The 26,001-nt window shown below is 50.1% G+C and overlaps 1 protein-coding gene across 6 annotated transcripts in view; it reads right to left on the bottom strand.

Moving 5' to 3' along the window:
• Positions 1 to 5,981: 5,981 nt before the first annotated feature.
• CABP1 (calcium binding protein 1) overlaps positions 5,982 to 26,001 on the bottom strand; it is an 85,579-nt gene continuing 65,559 nt past the window's right edge. For 4 of the 6 annotated variants that reach the window (XM_054238982.2, XM_078337442.1, XM_078337441.1 and 1 more), the window contains 6 exons: positions 16,479 to 16,658; positions 12,655 to 12,685; positions 12,224 to 12,367; positions 11,725 to 11,834; positions 11,343 to 11,490; positions 5,982 to 6,429 (listed from right to left, as the gene is read on the bottom strand). In XM_054238982.2, the coding sequence (XP_054094957.1) occupies positions 6,404 to 6,429; positions 11,343 to 11,490; positions 11,725 to 11,834; positions 12,224 to 12,367; positions 12,655 to 12,685; positions 16,479 to 16,658 (639 nt within the window). In that variant the 3' untranslated portion in view covers positions 5,982 to 6,403. Of the gene's footprint in view, positions 6,430 to 11,342; positions 11,491 to 11,724; positions 11,835 to 12,223; positions 12,368 to 12,654; positions 12,686 to 16,478; positions 16,659 to 22,182; positions 22,600 to 26,001 lie in introns of those variants that run through there. The other 2 variants (XM_035257829.3, XM_017976426.3) reach the window with 2 other exon arrangements.

The following is a 26,001-nucleotide window of genomic DNA, read 5'->3' as shown; positions in this document are numbered from 1 at the left end:
TTAAGACATAATCCACTAGCCAGAATGTGGACACAAGACCACACCTACCTATACAAGAAGCTGAGAAATATAATCTTGATTCAAACTGTCATAGAAACTGAGAGTTGTCGTCACTAAGGAGGATGGGAAGAAAAGGCGTTGGAAGACACCTCATAGTCCTTCACTAAAACTCCAATTTTACCCTAGAATTTGGCTCCCAATGGTTGTTTCAAGAATTAGTAACTACTATACTAAAACATCATGTTGCACACCTTAAATACATATAATTTTCAAAAAGAATTTGTAGCTACGGATGACAGGGACAACACATGTATGAAACTTTTCAATGTGTGTTGGGATTTCCTGTCACCTGATCTGATCGCTGACACCTTATCTGGCAGATATATTGCTGTTGTTATTTTGATTATTATCTCTCTTTGAACAGATAAGGAAACTGAGACTTCAGCAATTGGCTCAGAGTCTCAGTGACTGTAAATGATTGATCAAGAACTAGACTCCAGGCCAGGTGTTGAAGCTCATGCCTGTAATCCCAGAACTTTGGGAGGCTGAGGCAGGCAGATCACTTGATCCCAGGAGTTTCAGATCAGCCTGGGCAACATGACAAAACCCTGTCCCTACAAAAAAATGTCAAAAAATTAGCCAGGCATGGTGGCACATGCCTATAGTCCCAACTACTCAGCAGGCTGAGGTGGGAGGATCCTTGAGCCCAGGAGGTTGAGGCTGTGTTGCGCTGACATCGTACCACTGTACTCCAGCCTGGGCAACAGAGTGAGACCCTGTCTCAAAAACAAACAAAAAACTAAAATCTAGGTCTGTTGAGTTCCCAATTCTTTATCTTTTTCTCATTTCATGGCACTGCCTGTGACCTGGAGGGCCCCGAAGCACAGGGAAATGATTCAGAAACAGCAGCGTTGGAGCAGCAGGAGACATGAGGCCAGGAGAGCCACCAGGGATGTGGCCTGGAGCCCTTTCTGTACCTGAGAGCCATGGTCACAAGTGGCACTGCCCCCCTCCCTGCTCCCCTACCACACCCTGAGCTTTGTATCCATGTGAGGAGATTTACTGAGTGCATAGTATGCACCTGGACAGTGCAAAGGCTTCAGGAGACACAGGAGAGAACAAGCCAGAGAGATTTGTGCCCTGTGTCCCTCCTAAGTCCAGGAGACACATGATACAGAAGTAAACAAACTATTTATTTATATGTTCATGGATTTTGTTCATTTATACAATAAATCTCTCTCTTTTTTTTTGACATGGAGTCTCACTCTGTTGCCTAGGCTGGAACGCAGTGGCACAACCTCAGCTCACTGCAACCTCTGCCTCCTGGGATCAAGTGATTTTCCTGCCTTGGTCTCCTAAATAGCTGGAATTTCAGGCGCCCACCACCATGCCCAGCTAATTTTTGGTTTTTGTGGGGTTTTTTTTTTTTTTTTTTTGAGACAGAGTCTTGCTCTATCACTAGACTGGAGGGCAGTGGCATGATCTCAGCTCACTGCAACCTCTGCCTTTCGAGTTCAAGTGATTCTCCTGCCTCAGCCTCCCGAGTAGCTGGGACTACAGGTGCATGCCATCACACCTAGCTAATTTTTGTATTTTTCATAGAGGGTTTCATCATGTTGGTCAGACTGGTCTCGAACTCCTGACTTCAGGTGATCAGTCTGCCTTGATCTCCCAAAGTGCTGGGATTACAGATGTGAGCCATGTGCCTACCCAATACAATAAATAATTACTAAGTGCCTACTAGACATTGAAGATACTATGGTGGACAAGGTAGAAACAGTTTCTGCCAACATGGAGCTTACATTCTAGTAAGGGGGAGGGAGCCTCAGACAACAAGCAGGCAGAGGAAACAGCATGTGTGAGGGCTCCGAGCCAGGCCCTCCACTAAGCATTATTCAAGGGTTATTTCTTCACATCCACCCCACAGGGTAGATGCAATGATTATCAGTTATAACAGATAATAACAAGGGCGCAGTGGATTACACCTGTAAACCCAACACTTAGTGAATTACCATGAAGCAAACACTCTTGTCATCACCTTACTCACTCAAGTAGAACTTTGACAGACACCCCAGAAGCTCCTCTCTGTGCCCTTCACAGTCATAGCCCTTTCCCTCTCTCTCTAAAAGCAACCACTTTCCTGACTTTTAGAGTCTTTTATAGTAATGATTCCCTTGAGTTTCTTCTTTTAAATCTTTTTTTTTTTTTTGAGATGGAGTCTCACTACGTCACCCAGGCTGGAGTGCAATGGCAATGGTCTGGTCTCACTGAGACCTCTGCCTCCCAGGTTCAAGCTATTCTCGTGCCTCAGCCTCCTGAGTAGCTGGGAATACAGGCACACACCACCATGCCTGGCTAGTTTTTGTGTTTTTAGTAGAGAGAGGTTTTCACCGTGTTGGCCAGGCTGGTCTCAAACTCCTGATCTCAAGTGATCCACCCACCTCAGCCTTCCAAAGTGCTGGGATTATATGCATGAGCTACCATGCCCAGCCCACCTGCCCACCTCTCCTAACTAAGCACTGCTGATCCTTGAGGTCTTAGTAGATCTGTCCATTCCTCCCCACACCCACCCACCAGATTGAATTGGGTGCCTTTTATGTACCTCCAGGGCTCTAGGCTAACCTAGTGGGTACTACTACTAAGTAGCACTTAGGCCACTGGATTACATTTGTCTGGTTTCTGATCTGTTACCCCTACTAGAGTCTGAACTCCTTGAGGACAGGGATTGCATGGAGCCTGGCACATAGTAGGAGCTCAGTAAACACCAAGGGCAAGCGTGCATGAATGAGCAAACAAATTGGCCTTTATGAGTCAGCAGGAGGCAAATCCAGGCACAATAGAAGAGCTTTCAGACAAAGAGCTTTCCTTTTTTGTTTTTGTTTTGAGACAAAGTCTCAGTCTCTCACGGAGGCTGGAGTGCAGTGGCGCAGTTTCGGCTCACTGCAACCTCTGCCTCCCAGGTTCAAATGACTCTCGTGTCTCAGCCTCTGGAGTAGCTGGGATTACAGCCATGTACCACCACATCCCGCTAATTTTTGTGTTTTTAGTAAAGATGGAGTTTCACCATGTTGACCAAGCTGGTCTCAAACTCCTGACCTCAGGTGATTCTCCCACCTTGGCCTCCGAAAGTGCTGGGATTATAGGTATGAGCCATCTTGCCCAGCCTTAGACTAAGAGCTTTTCTAAGATGACACACCCAGAGTTCCCCACCCGGGGAAGGCAGTGGTGCAGGCTGCAGAAAGAACTTCTGCCTAGAAAAGTGCATCTCAGTCCTTGAAAAGTCTCAGAGCCCTTTCTTCAAACAATCATGCTAGGAACCCCAGAATATAAGACAACTGGGCACTGTGGCTCACTCCTATAATCACAGCACTTTGGGAAGCTGAGGTGGAAGGATTGCTTGAGGCCAGGAGTTCAAGACCAGCCTGGGCAACAGATTGAGACCCTGTCTACACAAAAATTTTAAAGTCGGCTGGTATACATCTGTAGTCCTAGTTTCACAGGAGGCTGAGGCAGGAGGATCGCTTGAGCCCAAAAGTTCAAGACTGCAGCGAGCTACGATGTGAACCTGGGTGCCAGAGTGAGACCCTGTCTCTAAAACAAACATACAGACAGACAAACAAAAAATCATTTCCTGGTGGGAGCCAAAACAAAAAAGCAGACAAAAATAATTTGAAAATGAACAAACCATCAAAAAGACAAGCTAAAGGGGAGGAGTCCTCGCTCCAGCATGGGAGGAGGCAGAAGGCCTGCCTCGGACCCCCTTCTCCTGAGCATTAAGGGGCCTCTGAACAGTAGCCTGGCTACATTCTCCATTTCCTTTATCACAACTGCTGCCATGTCTATGATTTTATTTTATTATTATTATTTTTTGAGACAGGGTCTCGCTGTATCACCCAAGCTGGGGTGCAGTGGCGTGATCTCAGCTCACTGCAACCTCCACCTCCCGTATTCAAGCAGTTCTCTTGCTTCAGCTTCCCTAATAGCTGGGATTACCATCATGCACCACTACACCTGACTAATTTTTGTATTTTTAGTAGAGACGGGGTTTCACCATGTTGGTCAGGCTTGCCACATCTTTGATTTTAGGCAGCCACATGCTGGGACAAAGGAGTCCTAGTTTATCCCTAAGTCTATCTTGAGTGGTGTTCCTGGGTGCTCACCCTGCCAACTGATAGAGATGGCCACAGAAGCCCTCTTCGTGCACATTGCACTCCAGCCCATTGTGTTTCTGAAACAGTGGAGCTCTGGAGTCTCTGGGCAGCGCCAAGCGGCAGACAGAGCTGCAGGCCTGCCTAGCAGGGCACAGGGCCAAGGGCTTAGTCTCAGAATTGGATTATGAGAGTGAATTTAGAGCTCCCAGCCCCACTGACCTCGGAGACATGAGGATTACCCGGGCTTCTGGCTGGGGCCCACGATCCTTCCACATTCCTGCCAGGTCTGAGAATAAGGATCCTCCCTCTGCGGCAGCACAGGGGCAGGGGATGCTCTGCCCACCTCCCACCCCCAGCCGTCAACCCTGCAGCCTCCCGCAGCTTCCTGGAGGCGCTCCTGCCTCCCTGTGTCTGGGATTTACAGCAGCGCTATTCAGGTTGTTGTCCACAGACTGGCAGCATCAGCATCCTCAGGGGACTTGTGAGAGATGCAAATTCATGGACCGCACCCCAGACACAGGATCAGAATCACTGGCAGAGGGGGTGGGGTTGGCCCAGATCTGGGCTTCGCAAATCCTCCAGCAACTCTGCTGTATGTGAAGGTTTGGGAACCAGTGGCTTGAATTACACTGGCCACCCCACACAGCTGCCCAAGTACGCCCCAAGCCTGACCAAGACTCTGGACAACTTCTACCCACAAACTTCTCCTTTGGGCTCCTTTAAGACTTCACTTATAGAAACGAATTACAGTGGGTCTTTTCAGTTGCATGATTCCACTGCAGTCTGAATAGCAGTCCCTGGGGTGCTCAATGCCATGCAATGCCCTGAGAGCACTTGCTGTGCACTGACCCCGTCCTTTATCACCCCATGTTACATGAGGAAACTGACGTGCAGCGAGGGGATGCGACTGGCCCTAAATAACACAGCAAGCAAATCCTGGGCCTATCAGCTACACATCTTCTTCCCACTCAGCAGAGAGGACGGCAGCTCTTTCTCTTTTCAAACAGAGTCTCACTCCATCAGCTGGTAGCATGATCTCGGCTCACTGCAACCTCTGCCTCCTGGGCTCAAGCGATTCTCCTGACTCAGCCTCCCAAGTAGCTGGGACTACAGGCATGTGCCACCATGCCCTGCTAATTTTTCTATTTTTGTAGAGTTGGGGTTTGGCCATATTGGCCAGGTTGGTCTTGAACTTCTGAACTCAAGTGTCTGCCTGCCTCACCCTCCCAAAGTGCTGGGATTACAGGCGGGAGCCACCACACCAGCCGCTTCTCTTCTTATAGAATCTGATTTTGTTTGAGGATGCTGAGTACCCAGCTAAATACATTCTTCAGTCTCCCTTAGCAGTCCCAGCTTCCGGCCCATGGATGGGAATGGAAGTCGCTGAGTACATAATAGGTGCTCTACAAATGCACATTGGCCAGGCCTGGTGGCTCACACCTATAATCCCAGTATTTTGGGAAGCCAACACAGGCAGATCACTTGAGGTCAGGAGTTTGAGACCAGCCTGGCCAACCTGGTGAAACCCCGGCTATACTAAAAATATAAAAATTAGCCAGATGTGGTGGAGTGCACCTGTAATCCCAGCTTCTTGGGAGGCTGAGGCAGGAGAATCGCTTGAACCTGGGAAGTGGAGGTCACAGTGAGCCGAGATCAGGCCACTGCACTCCAGCCTGGGTAACAGGGTGAGACTCTCTCAAAATAAATAAACAAACAAATAAAAAATGCTGAATGCAGAAATACTCCACTGGGTCTAGGCATGCAGTTGGTCCTCAGGAAATGTTAGGGTCATCTAACCAAGCCCCAGGAGGAAAGACCGTCATGGCGATCTTGCTCTTGGAAATATTTTTATTGGTTCTGAGATAACAGGGCTGAGGCGAGCTGGGACGGGCGCAGAGCGAAGGAGGGAGGCTTTGCCCTGGGGCGGACATGCTGTGTGGGGTCTGCTGGTAGGCTCCCTGGCCCACCCAGCCAGCAGCAGCTGGGCACATGGCACTTGGCGCCTGGCATGACCTCTGCTGGCTTGGCACGGTGGCCTCCTCGTCAGCGGGCGCCCCGCTTTCCAGTTGCAGGAGTTAGTCTTTCACAGTGCGGAGGGGTGGGGGTCCGGGGTGGGCGCCTCCCCGGGGTGCAGGCAGGCCCCATCCGCCAGTACATCCTGGGCTCTTGGCGGCTACGGTGGGTGAGGCCAGCTCTGGCTCCTCTTCGCCCCGCCTTGGGAGCTTGGCAGTCCTGGAGGGGCCCTCACGGCCTCAACGGGACATCATCCGGACAAACTCTAAAAGGGCAGAGGAGCAGGTGGGAGCAGACAGCAGCTGAGTCCTCCCCAGGATGCTGCCTTCAGACCCTCCCCACTGCCACTGCCCCAGCTCTGTGCTGGTCCCCCATTCATTCCACTGGCTCCAATCCATCCATGCAGCAGCGAGTGAGAGTGCTCTAATCTGCGGATCTGACCCCTGCATAAACCTCCCATGGCTCTCCACTGGAAAATGTCCAATATCGTGACACAGCCTCATGGCCCTCCCTGATCTGGCCCAGCTGACATCTCCAGCCATATCTCTCAAGCAACTACCAACCTCTGTGCTCCAACTACATGGATCTTCTTTTCAGCCCCCTAAGTGCAGCTGGCGCTCTCGCTCTCACCTCTCAGCATTTTTTTTTTTTTTTTTTTTTTTGAGATGGACTCTTGCTCTGCTGCCCAGGCTAGAGTGCAGCGGTGCGATCTGGACTCACTGCACCCTCTGCCTCCCGGGTTCAAGCGATTCTCCAGCCTCAGCCTCCTGAGTAGCTGGGATTACAGGTGTGCACCATCATGCCCAGCTAATTTTTGAATTTTTAGTAGAGACAGGGTTTCACCATGTTGGCCAGGCTGGTCTCCTCTCAGCTTTTCTGAAAGCAACCCCATCCTCCCCCTTTCTCCTCCTCCTCCTCCTTTTTTAATATAGAGATAGAGTCTGGCTCTGTTGCCCAGGCTGGAGTGCAGTGGCATGATTATAACTCATTGTAACATCCAGCTCCTGGGCTCCAGTGATCCTCCTGCCCTGATCTCCCAAAGTGCTGGGATTGCAGATGTGGCCACCATGCCCAGCCCCTTCTCTCTCTCTCTTTTTAAGGGCAATTTTAGGTTTACAGCAAAATGAAGTAGAAAGTCCGGAGTTTTTTTCTGCATCCCCTGTCCCCATGTATGCATAGCCTCCTACACCAGCAACATTCCACACAGAGGGGTGTGTTTGTTATAACTGAGAAACCTACTTCCATACATCATTATCAGCTGGAGGCCACAGTTTACATGCTTACATCAGGGTTCATTCTTGACTATGTACATTCTATGGGTTTGTACGAATGTATAATGACATGCATCCTCTGCTATTATATCATACAGAATCATTTAATTTAATTTTAAAAAGTATTTACTTATTTGAGACAGGGTCTCACTTTGTCACACAGGCTGGAGTACAGTGGCACAATCTTGACTCACTGCAGCCTCTACCTCGCAGGCTCAAACAATCCCCCCACCTCAGCTCTCCAAGTAGTTGGGACTACAGGCATGTGCCACCAGGCCTAACTAATTTTTTTTTTTTTTGTATTTTTAGTAGAGTTGGGGTTTCACCATGTTGCCCAGGCTGGTCTCAAACTCCTGACCTCAAGTGATCCGCCCGCCTTGGCCTCCCAAAATGCTAGGATTACAGGCATGAGCCACTGCACCTGGCCTCCTACAGAACGGTTTCACTGCCCTACAAATCCTCTGTGCTCTGCCTATTCATCCCTCCCTCCCCCAACCCCTTGCAACCACTGATCTTCTTACTGTCTCCATAGTTTTGCCTTTTCCAGAATGTCATATAGACGAAATCGTATGGTCTGCAGCATTTTCAGATTGGCTTTCCACTTAGTGACATGCATTTGTGTCCCCTCTTCACCATGTCTTTGCATGGCTGGAGAGCTCATCTCTCTTTTTTTTTGAGACAGAGTCTCACTGTGTGGTCCATGCTGGAGTGCAGTGGTGCAATCTCAGCTCACTGCAACCCCCACCTCCCAGGTTCAAGCGATTCTGTGTCTCAGCCTCCCGAGTAGCTCGGATTACAGGTGAACACCACCATACCCAGCTAATTTTTTTGTATTTTTAATAGAGACAGGGTTTCACCATGTTGGCCAGGCTGGTCTTGAACTCCTGGCCTCAAGTGATCCACCCACCTTGGCCTCCCGTAGTGCTGGGATTACAGGCATGAGCCACTGCACCTGGCCTAGCTCATCTCTTTTTAGCACTGAGCAATATCCCATTGTCTGGATGTACCACAGTTTATTTATCCATTTGCTTCCTGTTTCCAAGTTTTGACAATTACGAATAAAGCTGCTATAAGCATCTATGTACAGACTTGTGTGGATTTAAGTTTTCAACTCATTTGGGTAAATACCCCTCCCTTCCCCCTCACCTGGTGGCTCTTCCCATTTTGGGGGGCTCTAATTCTTTATAACCACCTCCAGGAAGTCTTCCCTGATCCCTCCCTGCAGCTTCACACAGGTGCCCCCTCTGTCACAGCCCACTGTGCTTCCCTAGCACAGCATGGATGACACTGTTGTTTTCTCTACTTTTCTTCTTGGGCTCTTTGAGGGAGATCAGATCTTAGCACACAGCATATGGACAATACCTCCTCATAGGATGAATGGGGGATGCCAGGCTTTCAAGGGCAAGGCTGTCATCTCTGGTGGGCACTACCTGGACTCAGGGAGACCTGAGGTTTTCAGATCTGGTGGTAGCAAAGCCTTCTCGCCAACTATCCATACTCCCCAACCTTGAAGGCTGACTGCTCCTGAGAGAAAACCTCCCAACCTTTGTGTTCTGGACACTCAGTCTCTGCCACATTCTTATCTTGTCTTTATGCTCAGAATGCAAGTACCTGGCAAGCAGAGTCAACATTTTACCCTTTCCCTGTACCCCGTGGTGCCTCGCATGGCAGAATGCACAAGACTACATACAGTTATGATTTCAGGCCTGGGTTATGCCCCAGCTCTACCTCGTAATAGGTCGGCAATCTTGGGCAAGTTCTATTACTTCTCTGAGCCTCAGTTTCCTCATGAGTAACATGAGGTTATAATAACGCAATCCACAGAGTCACAGAGAACGAAATATGATAATATGCATAAAGCTACTTAGCACAATGACCACACTTAAGTGTACAGTAAATGAGAACTATTATGATTATTATTGATCCTTTAAAAAGAAAACCTTTGAGGCTGGGCATGGTGGCTCATGCTTGTAATCCCAGCACTTTGGGAGGCCAAGGCAGGTGGATCACTTCAGGCCAGGAGTTCAAGACCAGCCTGGCCAACATGACAAAATCCCATCTCTACTAAAACTATAAAAAATTAGGTGGGTGTAGTGGTGCATGCCTGTAGTGCCAGCACAAGAATCGCTTGAACCTGGGAGGCAGAGGTTGCAGTGAGCCGAGATGGCGCCACTGCATTCCAGCTGGGCGACACAGCAAGACTCTGTCTTAAAATAATAAACAAATACATAGAAAACCTTTCACTGAGCATTAGCTGTGTTATGCAGGAAATGCAGAGATTAAAAAAAATACGGTTCTTCTTCTTTCAAAGTTCAGAGTCAATTGGGAAGACAACTCTAGCCAGCAGTTAGGGGACGGCGTGAGGAAAAGGTGAGTCTGGAGTGCTCTGAAAACCCAGGACAGGGGAGGTTCAGTCTGAGGAACCAGGGAAGGGTGCTAGAGGAAGCAGTCCCACTGGGTCCCGTGGGCTAACGACTTAGCCCAAGTGAAGAACAAGATAAACGCCCTCCTGGTGGCTGGGCACAGTGGCTCACACCTGTAATCCCAGCAGTTTGGGAGGCCAAGGCAGGTGGATCACTTGAGTCAGAAGTTCAAGACTAGCCTGGCCAACATGGTGAAACCCCGTCTTAATAAAAAATACAAAAATTAGCCAGGCCTGGTGGCGGGCACCTGTAATCCCAGGTGAGATTGAGAGGCTGAAGCAGGAGAATTGCTTGAATCCAGGAGGTGGAGGTTGTAGTGAGCCAAGATCCTGCCACTGCACTCCAGCCTAGGCAACTGAATGAGACTCTGTCTCAAAAACAAAACAAAACAAACAAACAAACAAACAAAAATGCCCTCCTGGCAAAAAGATCAGTGTATTCGAAAGAGACCCTACCAGGTTCCCTGATCACAAGTATCACAAGTACTTTGGTGGAGTGTGAATGAAGGGAGGTGAGCTGTGGTCAGATCTTCAGGAGCCTAAGTGTCAAGTTGAGGAAGGTAATGTCCAGAAAATACCTACCATGGAGGGATGCCTGAGTGGGTAGAGAGATAAATGGATAGAGAAGGATGGGTGCAGATGGACACATGGATGGGTGAACGGATGAGTAGATGGATATAGATGGGGAAATGACTGAACAGATAGATGGACAGATCAATGTAAGTATGGGTGATGATATGCAGACAAAGAGACATAAATATGTAAATGGAAGTATAGAAGTATGAATGCGCAGAGAGAGGCGTAGATGAATACAAGGATAGATTCATGGGTGAATGTAGAGAAGAATGAATAGATGCATGAATGCACAGATAAATGCATGGATAGATGATTATAGGAATGATTATTTAGAGGTGGAGGAACAGATAAATAGACATCTGGACAGATAAGGAGATAAACAGATGAAAAGATGGAGAGATAAATATGGAAAGATGGACAGATAGGTAGATGAATGGATGGATGGATGGAAAGATGAATGGATAGGTAGATGAATGGATGGATGGATGGATGGATGAAGGAATCAATGGATAAATGGATGGATGGATAATGGACAGATGTATATATAGATAGATGAATGGATAGATGCATAAATGGATTGATGGATGGATAGGCAGAGGATAGATGGATGGATGAGTAGAAAAATGGAAGGTTAGATGATGAAAAGATGGATCGATAGGTAGATAAATAGATGGATGGATAAATGGACAGATGAATGGATAGGTAGAGGATGAATAGACAGATGGACAGATGCATGAATAGATGCATGGGGTATGGGTGGGAGGTGCATTAGAGGGGTGCATGGATGGAAGGATAGGAGGAAACTGGAAATTTAGGGCAGATTGATAGTTGCATGGTGGATACACAATTGGAAGGCTCCATGGATGGCCACTGCTGGCTTGTTCTCTCCCACTTTCAAGCCCCACCTACCTTCAAAGTCCACTCGTCCATCCCCATTGAGGTCTACATCTCGGATAATTTCCTCTATGTCTCGGTGTCCCACCTGATGACCCAGAAGCTTCTTCATGGCCTCTCGCAGCTCACTGGTGCTTATTTCCCCATCACCATTCGTGTCAAACTAGAGAAGGCAGGAAGGAAGGAGAGGTGGCCCCAACGTGACAACTGGCAGCAGCAGATCCCAAAGGTGAGCTCCTTCTTAGTGTCAGTGCCCCCCTTTACCAGAGATCCTTTTCTGTCTAAGCTCCCTCCCCTGATCTGGGACTTGGGGCTCAGGCTTCTTTTGAAGTAGTTATCCTGCAGATAGGATTCCAACAGCCCCCTCACCCCCCACCTGCCTGCCTCTGCCCGTTACCTCTCGGAAAGCATCTCGCAGTTCCTTTACACCAATCATATCTGCTGTCTCTGCCAGGAGTTTAGGCCCCATTAGCTCCACGAAGTCATCAAAATCTACATGGCCACCCACTGGAGAAAGAGGAAAGGGCTAGGTCATCCCCGATCTCCCCATTCCCTGTCTCCAACTAGGCAACTGACAGAACGGGCAACCCCTCCTTGACCTGCTCATCAGACAGAGAAAAACATCACAGTAACAGCAACCCTCTGTTCAGCTCTTCCTGTGAGCCAGTTATAGGGCTGTTTTATGTATATTCCCTAATCTACTTTCTGGGCTCCATGCTTCCAATTCAGCCCTCATTTTACAGGTGAGGAAACAGGCTCAGAGAGGGTCAGTGGTTGGCCCCAGCTCACAGAGCTGGAAAGAGGTGGATGCAGAATTTGAAGCCAGTCCTGTCTGACTGCAGAGGACTACAAAGTGAGGACTGGAAGGGATGCAGGTGGCTGGGAGAGGGACTCACAGTTCATGTTGATCTGCTGGGACAGTTCAATGAGCTCCATCTCGGTGGGCATGTAGCCCATGGTGCGCATGCAGTTGCCCAGGTCCCGGCAGTTGATGTAGCCATCCTTGTCCTTGTCGAACTCTCTGAAGGCCTCTCGGAGCTCTGGGGAAGTGAGCACAGGTGGATGTGGTTGGGGGCGGGACCGGAGAGCCTCTGTGGGCAAAGGCAGCCCAAGGGCCCACCAGCATGGAAAGAGGGGCCCAGGAGCTTCCCAGGACACTGGGGCATTCCTCTTGCCTCCTGTGCACACCTCCAGCAGCTGCTTTCACAGAGATACCCAGCACTTGAACCAGGCCCTTTTCCCAGGGGGCCTCTCTTCCCATCAACCTCCCCTCCCACACCTTCCTGGAGGGCTGGGCAGTCCTTTACCACAAGGGGCCAAGTTTTACCTTCAATTTCCTCTGGTCGCAGTGATCTATCCTGAAACAAAAGAACATGTCCTATTAGCCGCAACAAGGGAACTGGAAGTCATGACATACCTAACCTGGGGCCATCCAAGTGGCAGCAGGCACTGGAAACGAGGTGACGAGGACGCAGTAGGGGTGTGGCTGGATCAGGACCTTGAGGGGAAAAGAAAGTCTCACATCTCCCTTAGACATGGAGGCTCCTGGGCCCCTAACAGGAGATGCCCAAGGACCCACCAGTCCCACCAGCCTGGGCACAGAACCTCTGTGCCCCCAGCCCCTTGTTCCAGATACAAGAATGGGTCAGCAGGAGTCTGAGGCTATAGTGAGCTATGATGGTGCCATTGTACTCTGTCAGCCTGAGCAACAGAGCGAGACCCTGTCTCAAAAAAGAAGAATGAGTCAGGGAACAAAGTTGGTCTGGTGGCAAAAACCTGCAAAGTAAACAAGGTCTGGGGAGGTCACAACAGAGAGGAGAGAACACCACCCGATGAAACAGGAAGAGCAGGGAACAGAAGCTGCAAGATAACAGAAGAGGCCCCGGAGGGGAGAGAAAGCGGGGCCATCCTGAAGTGGGGGAGGAGTCAGGAGGAGACATGGCAGCAGAATGGGGGCTGTGCCTGCTTCCTGGGCACTGCCCCACCTTCTCCAATTTGACCCCCGTCCCTATATATTGCCCTGTCACAGGACACCGCAGAGGACTCCAGGACCACCGGGGCTTCTGGCTGCAGCCAGGGTCCAAAAAGCACTCATCTCCAGCCTCAAGTGGTACCCAGGTCTCCTGGGAATCAAGGCAACTCTGAGTTTAGGCATCAGAACAGATGGCAGTGATCTCTCCAAAGAGCAGGCCTGGTTGGTGAGGTGCCAGTTATCCCAGGCATGCCCAGGAGACAGACTGGCATGAAATGGATACAGGTGCCCAGCTGGACCTAGTTAGTAGACTCCAAAAGTGGCCTTCAGCATCCATCCTCCCACCATGTTGCAGCTCTCTGCTTTTCGGCAGGGAGAACACAAGGTAGGTGTGCCCATCATGAAGAGGCTCACACAGGTATGGGCATACCTCTTGTGAGCACAGACACACAGGCATGCCACAGTGACCGTGCAGCATTTCCACTGCGCACACAGGCTATTCCAGCCAACGGGGCCAGGGTGGGTAGAGACAACCACTCCAGACTGGCCCCAGGACAAAAGACGATGTCAGAAAACGTGCAGATCATCTAGAAAGGGAAGGGCTGCTGAGTCACATCTCATGGGACTGGGTGCACAGGACTGAGAGTTCAGAGGTAGCTCTGTGTGGCGGGACTGTGTCAAGAGGCTGTGTGAGCTTGGAGGGAGCAGGCTGCAAGCTCCCAGCTCTGCCAGGGTAGGAATAGGAGTCACCTGAAGGGAGGCATGTGACTGCATGGACATTCACCTAAAAAGCTCACCATGGGCCAGGCATAGTGGCCCACAGCTGCAATCCCAGCACTTTGCGAGGCAAAGGCGAGAGGATCACTTGAAGCCAGGAGTTCGAGACCAGCCTGGGCAACATAGTGAGACCTCATCTCTACAAAAAAAGAAACTTTTTAAAAGTTAGCCAAGCATGGTGGTGAGGCCTACAGTCCCAGCTACTCGGGAGGCTGAGGCAGGAGGTTTACTTGAGCCTGGGAGGTGGAGATTGCAGTGAGCCAAGATTGCTCCAATGTACTCCAGCCTGGGCAACAGAGTGAGACTCTGTCTCAAAAACAAAAAAAAGGCCTGGTGCGGTGGCTCAAGCCTGTAATCCCAGCACTTTGGGAGGCCGAGGCGGGTGGATCGCGAGGTCAGGAGATCGAGACCATCCTGGTCAACATGGTGAAACCCCGTCTCTACTAAAGATACAAAAAATTAGCTGGGCACGGTGGTGCGTGCCTGTAATCCCAGCTACTCGGGAGGCTGAGGCAGGAGAATTGCCTGAACCCAGGAGGCAGAGGTTGCGGTGAGCCGAGATCGCGCCATTGCACTCCAGCCTGGGAAACAAGAGCGAAACTCTGTCTCAAAAAAAAAAAAAAAACAACAAAAAACAGTAACAAAAAAAGGAAGGGTAGGTCAGAGCCATTCGAACACAGCCCCATATGCTCCTAGATGTTCTTGAGTGACCAGAAAGGATGTTTTGTGCAATGGGTCATCCCAACAGTCAATGAAAGCGAGTGAGCAAGTACATGTGTGTACACAGACATGCACACTCCCTAGGACCAGCTACTGAGACCTAATAAATCCTTTCCCATGTATCAGGACTTAAGCAGCCTCCCACTTCTCCAGGGCCTAGTTCTGCAGGACTCAGGAGGAACAGGCACTGCTGACCCCATGGCAGCCCCTTCCATTCTTCCGGTATGCCCAGAATCCAGGAGGCAGCAAAGCTGGGTGGCCCTTCATGCCGTGTGCCCGCCACCGGAGCTGGTCTGCTGAGTACTGAAGGCTGGTCCTTGGATCACACTCCCCATGCAGAGCAGTAGCAATGTGTGTTCTCTGCCCTGGAGTAGAGCCAGGGAGGCCCACTGATGTGGCAGGGACTCATCAAGTGCAGCAACTCAGGGTCAGTGAGAATAGGGTATGGGAACACTCCTTTCTCCCCAGTTCATGTGGTCGGGGAGAAGCACTTGGGCCCTAGAGGCAGACAGACCTGAGTATGAAGCTCAGATCTACTTCCTCAGGCAGCTCACTCTGTTCTTTGAGCCACAGTCTCCTCATCTGTAAAATGGGTTAACACCAGTACCCACCTCACAGGGCCTTATCATGCACTCAGCGAGACAAGCTATGTCAAGTGTTTGGCATGTGGCCTTCAATAAATGCAACCTACAAATGTTTACATCTATGCCATCCTCATTATTCCTCTTCTCTCTTTATATATATTTTTTGAGATGGAGTCTCACTCTGTCACCCAGAGTGGAGTGCAATGGCGTGCTCTTGGCTCACTGCAACCTCTGCCTCCTGGTTCAAGTGATTCTCCTGCCTTAGCCTCCTGAGTAGCCGGGATTACAGGTGTGTGGCACTACACCTAGCTAATTTTTCTATTTTTAGTAGAGACGGGGTTTCACCATGTTGGTCAGGCTGGTCTCGAACTCCTGACCACATGATCCACCCGCCTCGGCCTCCAAAGTGCTAGGATTACAGGTGTGAGCCACCCTGCCCAGCCCTCTCTTTGACTATTTAGCTACTTGCAAAAAGCTGTCCAATTCAGAAGCTGCTAGCCACATGTGGCTATGTAAATTGGAGTTAGAATAATTCAGTTCCTTAGTTGCACTAGCTACGTTTCAAGTGGTCAATAGCCACATGTGGCTAGTGGCTACTGTATGGGACAGCACGGGGTTTAGAATATTTCCATCATTGTAGAAAGTTCTACCGGATAGTGCCGGTATACAGAGTTGTCGTTAGGAGCACAAGAGGCTCTTGAGTCCTACTATCCAGGTGTGAAACCTACCTCTACCACCGACAAGCTGTTACCTTGAGCATGTGACCTTTGCAAGTCAGTTTCCTCATCTGCAAAATGGGGATGATAAAAGCACCCACCTCTTAGGGTTGCTCTGAGGCTTAAGTGAGGCAATCTGCCAGCACACCAGGCACAGTGCTCACCTAGTAAGTGCTCAAAGCAATGGATCTAATAGTATTATTATTATTTGGCTGGTGGATATGGACTCACACCAGCACTTTGTAGCCATGAATGGAAAACTCTGGGAATTAGATTCACAAGTTGGGGGCATGAGCTCTGTGTAGACCCCTTCTTCTTCCCAGCACCTCCTTGCGCCCTGTGAAGCCAAGTTCAGCAGGCTCCACTGAGCCGACTTACGTACAGGCTGCCTGTTCTCCGCGAAGCCCTTGCGCAGGAAAATGCAGGCAGGGCCCAGCAGGTTGTGCATGACGGCACAGTTCTGGGCCAGCATCAGGAGCGGTCCCGGGAGCTCGGCGTCCGCCGCCAGCCCCTCCTCGCTTGTCTGCACCACCATGTAGCTGGTCTGTTCCTCCTGGCGCATCTTCAGCCAGCACCAAGCAAATACAAAAGAGAGGCAAGATGTCACCTCCCTGCCCAGCCTGGCTCCTGGTCCCAGGAGGGCTTTCTGCAAGAAGGGACCCTGAGAGCCCTGAGTGTGCACAGGCACAGGCATCAAATTGGTCCAACAGACGAAGTCTCCAGTCCTTGATGGAAATGGTGGTTCCAGGGAGAGCTTAATGTGATGCCTTCTGTGTGGCACGTGGACATGTGCACACATACACATGCACACACATCACATACACACACTGGCACATCCATATGCACAGAATCACACACTCATGTGCATGAAGAGACAGGAGCAGAGGGAGGTTTCCATTCTAACAAATAGGAGGTGTTCACTCAGAGCCCAATGAAACAACATCCTTTCCCAAAATGCACCCAGCATCCCAGTTCAATCAATCTTCAGGACTGTCATTTCTCCCAGCTCCCAAATGGGTTTGCCCTACCCCAGCCAGATCCCCGCTGGAAGGCTGTGAGAGCAGTTGGGTGGAGCCAACAGTGTGGAGACCAGGCTCGGCTGGTCTGCCAGAATGTGGGTTGCAAATACAGGTGCCATTGCTGACACAAATGAAGCAAGCTGGGTGTGAGAGGTGGGGGCTGGGGCAAAGTGGAGATGGTCCCCGTCCTTTTTTGTGTGTGAGACGGAGTCGCCCAGGCTGGACTGCAGTGGCACGATCTCGGCTCACTACAACCTCTGACTCCTGGATTCAAGCGATTCTCCTGTCTCAGCCTTCCAAATAGCTGGGATTAATTACAGGCATCCACCACCACATCCGACTTTTTTTTTTTTTTTTTGTATTTTCAGTAGAGATGGGGTTTCACCATGTTGGCCAGGCTGGTCTCGAACTCCTGACCTTGGGTGATCCTCCTGCCTCAGGCTCCCAAAGTGCTGGGATTACAGGCATGAACCCCTGCACCCAGCCTGAGATGGTGCCCCCTCTGAAGAGGTAGCACTACTTAACTCCAGCCCAGTGTAACCACATCTGATTTAAAGCACGGGGTGGACCACACAAGGCACATCTGTAGGTAGGATTCCACCCAGTTTGTGATGTCAAGACTAGACACTCTCTGTCATCCGCCAGTTCTCCTTTTCCTCCCTCCCGCCCTCCCTGGCTCCCCGCCTGGCCCAGAGGGTTGGACCTCTGGAGGCTAAGGCAGGGGCCTTCTCTGTTTACCGAATATAGCTGTGCTCCCAGGCCCTGACCAACCCATCCTCCTCCCTGAAGGTTCCCATGCAGCTATAAAAAGTCAGCACTGCCCACAGACCTTCCTCTTAGGACATCCAGACACAACATTCATTTCTCCCCGGCCCCCCAGGATGCCCAGTGCCTCTCCAGAATCCAGCTCCTGCACTCTGCCCTCAGCCCAGAGCCTACATACCTTCCTTCAATGTGGGGGGATCTGGCTAGAGTAGGACTTTCCCAAGGAGCAACAGGAGCTGAAACCCTAGGACTGTCTGTCTGAAAATTGCACGTCTGCACAGCTGTCCTTCCATCCTACTGCATTCTACTTGCAGCCAGATTCCTACAGGGCAAAGAAGGCCCTGCCTGGCTAGGCGCGGTGGCTCACGCCTGTAATCCCAGGATTTTGGGAGGCCAAGGCAGGTGAATCACAAGGTCAGGAGTTCGAGACTAGCCTGGCTAACATGGTGAAACCCTCTCTCTACTAAAAATGCAAAAATTAGCTGCCTGGAATCCTAGTTACTTGGGAGGCTGAGGTAAGAGAATTGCCTGAACTTGGGAGGTGGAGGTTGCAGTGAGCTGAGATCATGCCACTGCACTCCAGCCTGGGTGACAGAGCAAGACTCCATCTCAAAAAAAAAAAAAAAGAAGGCCCTGCCTAGGAGAACATCCAAAGACCCTGGGGCAACCTGTCCTTCCAGTCTGAGAAGCAGAGCAACCTCCTGCCTGCCTTGTTCTCTCCCCATCCCCTCTCTGGGTTACAGACCAAGACTCCCTTGCACCTTTCCAGGCCTAGAGAGGGTGGTGCAGCATTCTGGTTCCTCAAAGGGGAAGGAGCTACTCAGGTCGGAGGTGAAGGAACTCAGTCCCAGGGTCAAGTTTGATGAGTGCAATAAATGTCCATTTTAGGTGAGCTCAGAACTTGAGGGATGTCAGATAGACCAAGGGCCCCTTCTGGTTTAATATCCCAAAGAGGTGTGATTCAGAGCCTCGGCTGCACTCACTCAGACTCCTGGGACCTAGACTAGAGTGAGGCAGAACAAGAGAGACTTCCCATCTGGGAGAGTGGATCAGAGCATGCCTTAGATGACAGTGACTGACCCCGGAAACCAGTCTCAGGAGATGTCTGCAGAGAGTCAGTGTTTTTGTTTCTGGCTGGATCTTCCGCACTTGGCTCAGAGACAGCATAACTCAGGAAGGTGGGGAGGCAGCAGGTAGCACAGAACTCTGAGAGGCAGGCCAGGCACTGTGGCTCATGCCTGCTCTCCAGCACTTTGGGAGGCTGAGGCAGGTGGATCACCTGAGGTTGGGAGTTTGAAACCAGCCTGCCAACATGGTGAAACTCCATCTCTACTAAAAATACAAAAATTTGCTGGATGTGGTAGTGGGTGCCTGTAATCCCAGCTACTTGGGAGGCTGAGGCATGAGACTCACTGAACCCAGGAGGTAGAGGTTACAGTGAACTGAGATTTCGCCACTACACTCCAGCTTGGGTGACAGAACAAAACTCTGTCTAAATAAATAAATAAACCTAAGAGCCAATTTAGCCTGCTGGCTTTGGGCTCAAACAGTCTTAGGGACAAATTCTGACTCTGCCACTTGCTTGCTGTGTGACCTTGGGCAGGTCATTTCACCTCTCTGTGCTCCAGTTTCCTTCTCCATACCATGGGAGATGATCATGACTAATCACAGGATTCCTGCGACGAGTAAATGAGCTATACACATAAAGTGCTCTGCATGGTGCCTAGGGCATGGCAAGAGGAGGCGAATAAATAGAGTTGCCATAGTGATAGCAATGATGGCGAGGATGATGGTGGTGGCAGTGAGGTAATTTAAGAGATGCTGGGTGCCAGAAGGCATTTTCTTCTGGCTCCCGAGGAAGTGGGGGAGCATCTGCCAATCAGGAGAGAAATGAAAAGGATGGAGAGGAATTCGCTCCCATGAAGAATGGAGCAGTGGTAGCTGGGGAATTTCCACTGCATCTCTTGATCATAATACTGCCTGGCACCAAGTTGCCCCAGAGGCTGCAATTCTTCTCTGGCCAATGATGGCACCTGACAGCATGGTCCTGCCCAGCTCTGAGCCTGGTGCAGGCTGCCTCTCACCATTTCCAGTTCCCCAGATACTGCTCAGGAAGCCAAGTGGGCAGTGGCCCATGGACCGACAATTTCTCCTGGCACCCAGGCGACGCCCCCTAAGTGTGGCATGGCAACAGGAGGGGCAAGCGTGCCTCATGACCTAACAGCTTTCTAATAACACAAGTCGGCCAAGAGAATGCCCGTCAAAGCTCCCTCTTGCTGAAGGTCTTCAAGGAGAAGCTGAATGAGGGAGCACCTGGTGAGCGGGGAGGGGACTGATGCATTGAGCGGGAATTTGGACTAGATGACTGCTAAGGTCAGATCCAGAAATCTATGAATAACATTTCTGACAGCAGGAGAGAGAGAGGGGTGGCCTCTCATAGAGGAAAAAATAAAAATAAAATGCCAGTTCTGATTTTACACAGACCAGGGTTTAAATCCCAGATCTGCTTCCTATCGACTATGTAAACTTAGGAAGGCTCTATCTCTGAGTCCAGCTTCTTTCTCAGCAAAACAGCCAAAAGAACTACGTAGTGGAAAAGAGAAAATGAGATAACAAACATTAGTTATGTTGTGGATACTTAGAAAAAAAGCAATTGTTAATACTATGATAGAAACATGAAATTGACTGTAGTAAGTTTCTTTTCTCTCTTACTCTATGAACTCTGAATCTCTCCTATTTTCTGTTTCTCCTCCATCCCTCTTCTCTAAAAACCCAGAGGGGAAAAATTATGATTACAATGACAATAATACTAACATTTATTAACTATGATATGCCACACACTGTGCATGGCACTTTATTTCATTTTCAGAATCACCTTCAGAGGTAAATATTAGTATGCCCAATTGATGGATGGACAAGGGAATCGAGGAACAGAGAGGTTAAGTAAATTGTCTAAGACCACATAGCCAGAAAGAGGAGACTTGTGTAGTCTGACTCTTAAGCATGCCATTGTGTAAGGGAAGATGGGTGGGACAGAAGGATAATTCTTGTTCTTAAGTTCACTTCCTCAAGCTCCGCCGAGGGCTAATTCAGATCATTTTCTGCTTCTCTGAAACAGCGCGGAGGCCACTTCCGATGCAGAAGACTCCCCTAAGAAGATAACAGATTATGGGGGAGGCATCCATGGAAGAAACAACAAGCCCTTGGAAGGATCCAAGGAACAGCGGAGATTAAAGGAATCTGATGTGAGCAGCTTAGCCAAATGGGGAAGATGACAAGCAGAAAAGACCGAATGTCCTAAATTGCGAGGCTGGTAAACTGACCCAGAAGAGAGGATGGGGCTGGAGAGAGACACCTATAGCTCGCCCAAGGCCATAGGTAAGTCACCTAACCCCTCCCTCTGAATGTCAATCAAATTCCTTGTCTGGAAAATGGAAGAACTGGAGGAAAACATCCCCATCATTCCTTCATCCTTTAAATAATATCTATGAGTCTCTTCTATGGCCTGGCTACAGGGTGCTAGAAAAATAGTCAGAGCCCACCTAATCCAAAGCCCTACAGGTGCAAGCCCAGCCTTGCATGAAAGATACTTTAGAGATGATTATTTTCTTTCCAAAAGGAATTCTTGCAAAAAAAAAAAAAAATCCAAGTGTATGAGCAATAAAGCTACTAAAGAACCTGACTTATATACACCCGCTGCACAGCATATCTCCCGGGCAGTCTGCTTCTTAATGGAAAAACTCCCAGGCCCTAAAACCAGTCAGGTCCTATTGGAGATGCTCTGACTTAAGAATGATTATGGCAGAAGAGGATATACTCTGTTTGGTTCCTTTCAGTAGCAACAGGATCTACTTCAAATCCACGATCCTGAAGGCTTTGAGGGCATCAGAGAGGGTCACAGACCCGCAAAGGATATGAATGAGCCCCCGGCCTTGCTGCTGAGAAGGATCTTCAGATCCTGCCAGTTTTAAGGGATGTGGCCAGTCTCTTGAATGACAGGGGTGCCAGTCAAGTTCACTGACATCTTAAGGAGCCACCCTTAGAAACCCCAAAGCTACATAGTTTCTTTCCTAAGCCTTGTGCAAATTCCCGAACACGGTTTCACCACACCCCCATGCCCAAAGCCTGGGACACAGAACGGTAAAAGGAGGGTACCTGGGGTAGGAACAGGGAGGCAGCTCTGGACAGAAACCCTGGGAAAGGTAGCAAGCTCCAGCTACCCCTTCTGTGCCCAACCTCTGGGACAGATGGTGAGATACCCCCAATCCCCAGTCCCAGATCTTGGGAACTTCAGAAACATACCTTCCTTGAGAGATTTCTCAGTGGAGACTTGACACAGTTGCCCATCCTAAGTTGAGGCAGCCCCTCTTTGGATTCCCGGGTCCATGAAGGAGGCTCCTGGGGGGCCGAGGGACCTCCGTCCCAGTCTCTGCCAACCCCAGCCTCCCTCCGTCTGTGCCGTTCTTCCTCCAGGACGGATGTGAGCCCTCTCTTGCGCGCGTGCTCTCTTACTCGTCTGCCTGCTCCTGCTCTGTGATTTTTTTTTTTTTTTTTTTTTTTTTTTTTTTGTGGATTGTGTGTTTGTGTGTGGGTTTAACTTTCTGGGCACTTTCTTAAGAAGATGAAAGCAGAAGGGGCAAGTGCAAGGCACAGGGAAAATCACCTGGAGAGCTGGTGGCAGAGAGCAGCCAAGCTGAAGAAGGCTGCCGGATCATCTACATCAGATTAGCGCTCAGTCCTCCCTCTGGTTCTCTCCCCTTCTCTTGGCCCCTCCTTTCCCCGCTGCCAAATCTGCAGGGAGATGGCCTCAGGGAGGGGGGCCCAGAATGGCAGCTGCGGCTGGGAATTAGGCCAGCAGGCCCAGAAAGGGAAGCTGGCTAGTTTGGATCCCCGAAGCCAGGGTGCCTGCCGCAAAGCCCTCAGCCTTGTGTGCACACACGCACACGCACACACACACACACACGCAAACACAAGTACCCAGGGAGATGCATGCCCCTTCCAAAGAGCAGTGAGCTGGACAAGCACTCACTGCCCCTGGCAATTCCAGCTGTGTTGAGAGCTGCGGCTCCAGTCGAGGGCCTGGGAGGGAGGTCTTGTGACGTCTCCATCATGCTCCATTTTCACACTTGCCTTGTCACTGAAATGGGACGAGGCTCGGGGGCTGGCAGTGCAGATGAGCCAACAGTCAGATCAGATCCTTCTGCTTTGTGTGCAATCTCTCCAACTCGAAGGAAATCAGGAGATGGCCCTGAGGGGAGCATGACGGAGGCAGCGCAGGCTCTCAGGGCATGAGCAAGGTCTCTTGAACCTCCTCCTCCTCTTTGCCCCATCTCATCCGGAGCGAGGACCTCTCCCCAGCTTCCTTGGGGTGCCAAGCAGAGAAGAAGCCCTTTCGAAAGCACTCTTCGAGGTCCCACAGCTGGAGCTTTTTAGGTGACTGGATCTTCCTCATCCCTCCAGAGTCCGGCTTTGATATGAATTCATCTCATGCCTCGGAGGTCCCATTTGAGACCTACAGCCCCAGCCCGATTCCCCGGCTACAAGTATTCCTGTTTTCTGTACCCAGCTTTTCCCAGCAGGGGGCACCAGAGATAGACTGGAAGCAGAACTCCTCCCTGGCCCCCAGTGCAGCGGATTCTTGCACTCGTAGCTCAGTTTTCAGCCCAGAGAGCCTCCTTTCCCAGGAACTTTTGTCCCGTTTGGGGTGGCTGCTCAGAACTCCCGTTAGGGAATATGGGTGGAGGCATGCCCAGAGGGTGCTCACGCCTAGGGAGCTGGGAAGGAGGTCTCTGGAGAACTCCTTGACATCCTGGGTGCTGCAACTGACAACCACGCAATGGTTTAATCAGGGGAGTTACTCAGCAGCCTTGTTTGGGCCAAACCTCTGGAGGGGGAGATGGAGGAGGAGGAGGAGCCTGGGGGGCGGGTATTAATGACTAAAGAACAGAGAAGAGGGTGATGATGCATGTCTCGTGGAAACAGCATGAAGGAAGCAGGCCTGGGCAGGGGTCTGAGTCAGCGGACTCCAATGAATGGAAAGGACGGGGAGGTCTGGGGTTGAGTATAGCTCTACCAGCTTCTTTTTTTCTTTTCTTCTTCTTCTGTTTTTTTTTTTTTTTTTTTTTGATACAGAGTGTTGGTCTGTTGCCCAGGCTGGAATGCAGTGGCACAATCTCCATCAATGCAACCTCTGCCTCCTGGGTTTAACCAATTCTCTTGCCTCAGCCTCCTGAGTAGCTGGGATTCCAGGTGCGTACCACCATGCCTGGCTAATTTTTGGTGGAGATGGGATTTCGCCACGTTGGACAGGCTGCTCTTGAACTCCTGACCTCAGGTGATCCGCCTGCCTTGGCCTCCCAAAGTGCTGGGATTACAGGCATGAGCTACTGCGCCCAGCACTGCCAGCTTCTGACTAGGTGGCTGCCTCCCATTCCTGAGCTTCAGTTTCCTCCACTGGAAAATGGGGCTTTCCTTAGCTTGCTTATATAGCATATATAGGAAAGTGTGAGACATCGAATAGCTACTGGATCAGTAATTATTTAAATGGAAGAAGTATCGCTTGTCCATTGTAGAAATGTCAGACACTGTGTTTGGCTCTGGAAAGGTTGTTGGGGGATAAGAAAAACACAGTTTCTGACTTCAAGGAGCTTATGTTCTAGCAGGTGGGCAGGAGAGATTAGAGCTGGGAACACGGTTATGTGATTACATTTCAGATAAATGTTATGAAGGGAAAATGCAGAAATTCTGAGAATGTGAATGAGGAGACTCTGTCTGAGTCTAGGGGGATCAGGAGAGACCTGTAGGCAAAATCTAGAAAATAGACCATATAGGGTCCTTTGAAACAACAATGCTCATTAGGGACCCCAGAGGGAATCTCAGGTTAAGGTCCAGGTGTGAATGGGTGGATATATGTAAAGGCCAAAACAGCACGGTGTAGAGCAGAGATTCTCAATGCTGGCTGTAGACTGGCACAACTGGAGAGCTTCCCCAGGAATTCTGACTTAATTCTATCTTCGATGGGCACTGGACGTCGGGCTTGCTTAGCACTCCAGGTAATTCTAACCTGCAGCCAGCATTGGGAACCACTGATGTAGAGGTTAAGAGCTTGGGGCCAGGCGCAGTGGCTCACACCTGTAATCCCAACACTTTGAGAGGCTGAGGTGGGGGGGATCATCTGAGGTCAGGAGTTGGAGGCCAGCCTGGCCAACATTGTGAAACCCCATCTCTTACTACAAAAAATACAAAAATTAGCCAAGCGTGATGGTGGGTGTCTGCAGCACGAGCTACTTGGGAGGCTGAAGCAGGAAAATCCCTTGAGCCTGGGAGGCGGAGGTTGCAGTGAGCCAAGATTGCGCCATTGCACTCCAGCCTGAGCAACAGAGCAAGACTTTGTCTAAAAAAATAAAAAAACAGCTTGGACAGCAGAGTCATGCTGCCTTGGGTTCAAATCATGCCCTGGGCCGGGCACAGTGGCTCACACCTGTAATCCTTGGAGGCCAAGGCAGGAGGATCATTGAACCCAGGAGTTCGAGAGCAGCCTGGACAACATAGTGAGACCCCGTCTCTATTTAAAAAAAAAAAAAGAAAAATCTTATCTGCGGCTTAGTAACCGTGTGACCTAGAGGATATGTTAATCTTTATCTGCTTCAGTTTCTTCATTTATAAAATAGGGAGTCTAATAGCACCTCCCACAGGGCTTTTGTGAGGAGCTAATGAGATAATACATGCAAAGGGCTTGGCACTGTGCCAAGCCTCTAGAACGCGCCCTCTTTTCCTGCCCAGTATTGGTCTTAAAGAGCCAAGTGTGCCATCCATTTGTTCAGCAGGGCATCCACTCAGTCGAATCTGGTGGCTCCTGCCCCCTGTAGGCCAGTCCAGGCATAGCACCCACTTGTCGACCTTGGGATATGCCTCTGTCCTTGGAAACAGGAGACAGCAGCTGGCAAAACCAGGACCCTATGGAAAAATCATACACTTTGAAGAAATCCCATCCTGCTTTGGGGGCAGGTGTAGGAACTGATACTAGCTTGAGGTTTAAGGATAGCAAGAGATCCAGGGATTTCGATGTGCTTAAAAGCTTGCTTAAGCTAACTTGAGCTGGGCAGGTAGGCAGGAGGCACA

This window comes from Callithrix jacchus, chromosome 9 (genome assembly GCF_049354715.1).
Source record: "Callithrix jacchus isolate 240 chromosome 9, calJac240_pri, whole genome shotgun sequence".
Classification (NCBI taxonomy): Eukaryota; Metazoa; Chordata; class Mammalia; order Primates; family Cebidae; genus Callithrix; species Callithrix jacchus.
The sequence above is the reverse complement of the archived record's forward strand: the minus strand, read 5'-3'. Positions and strand labels throughout refer to the sequence as shown.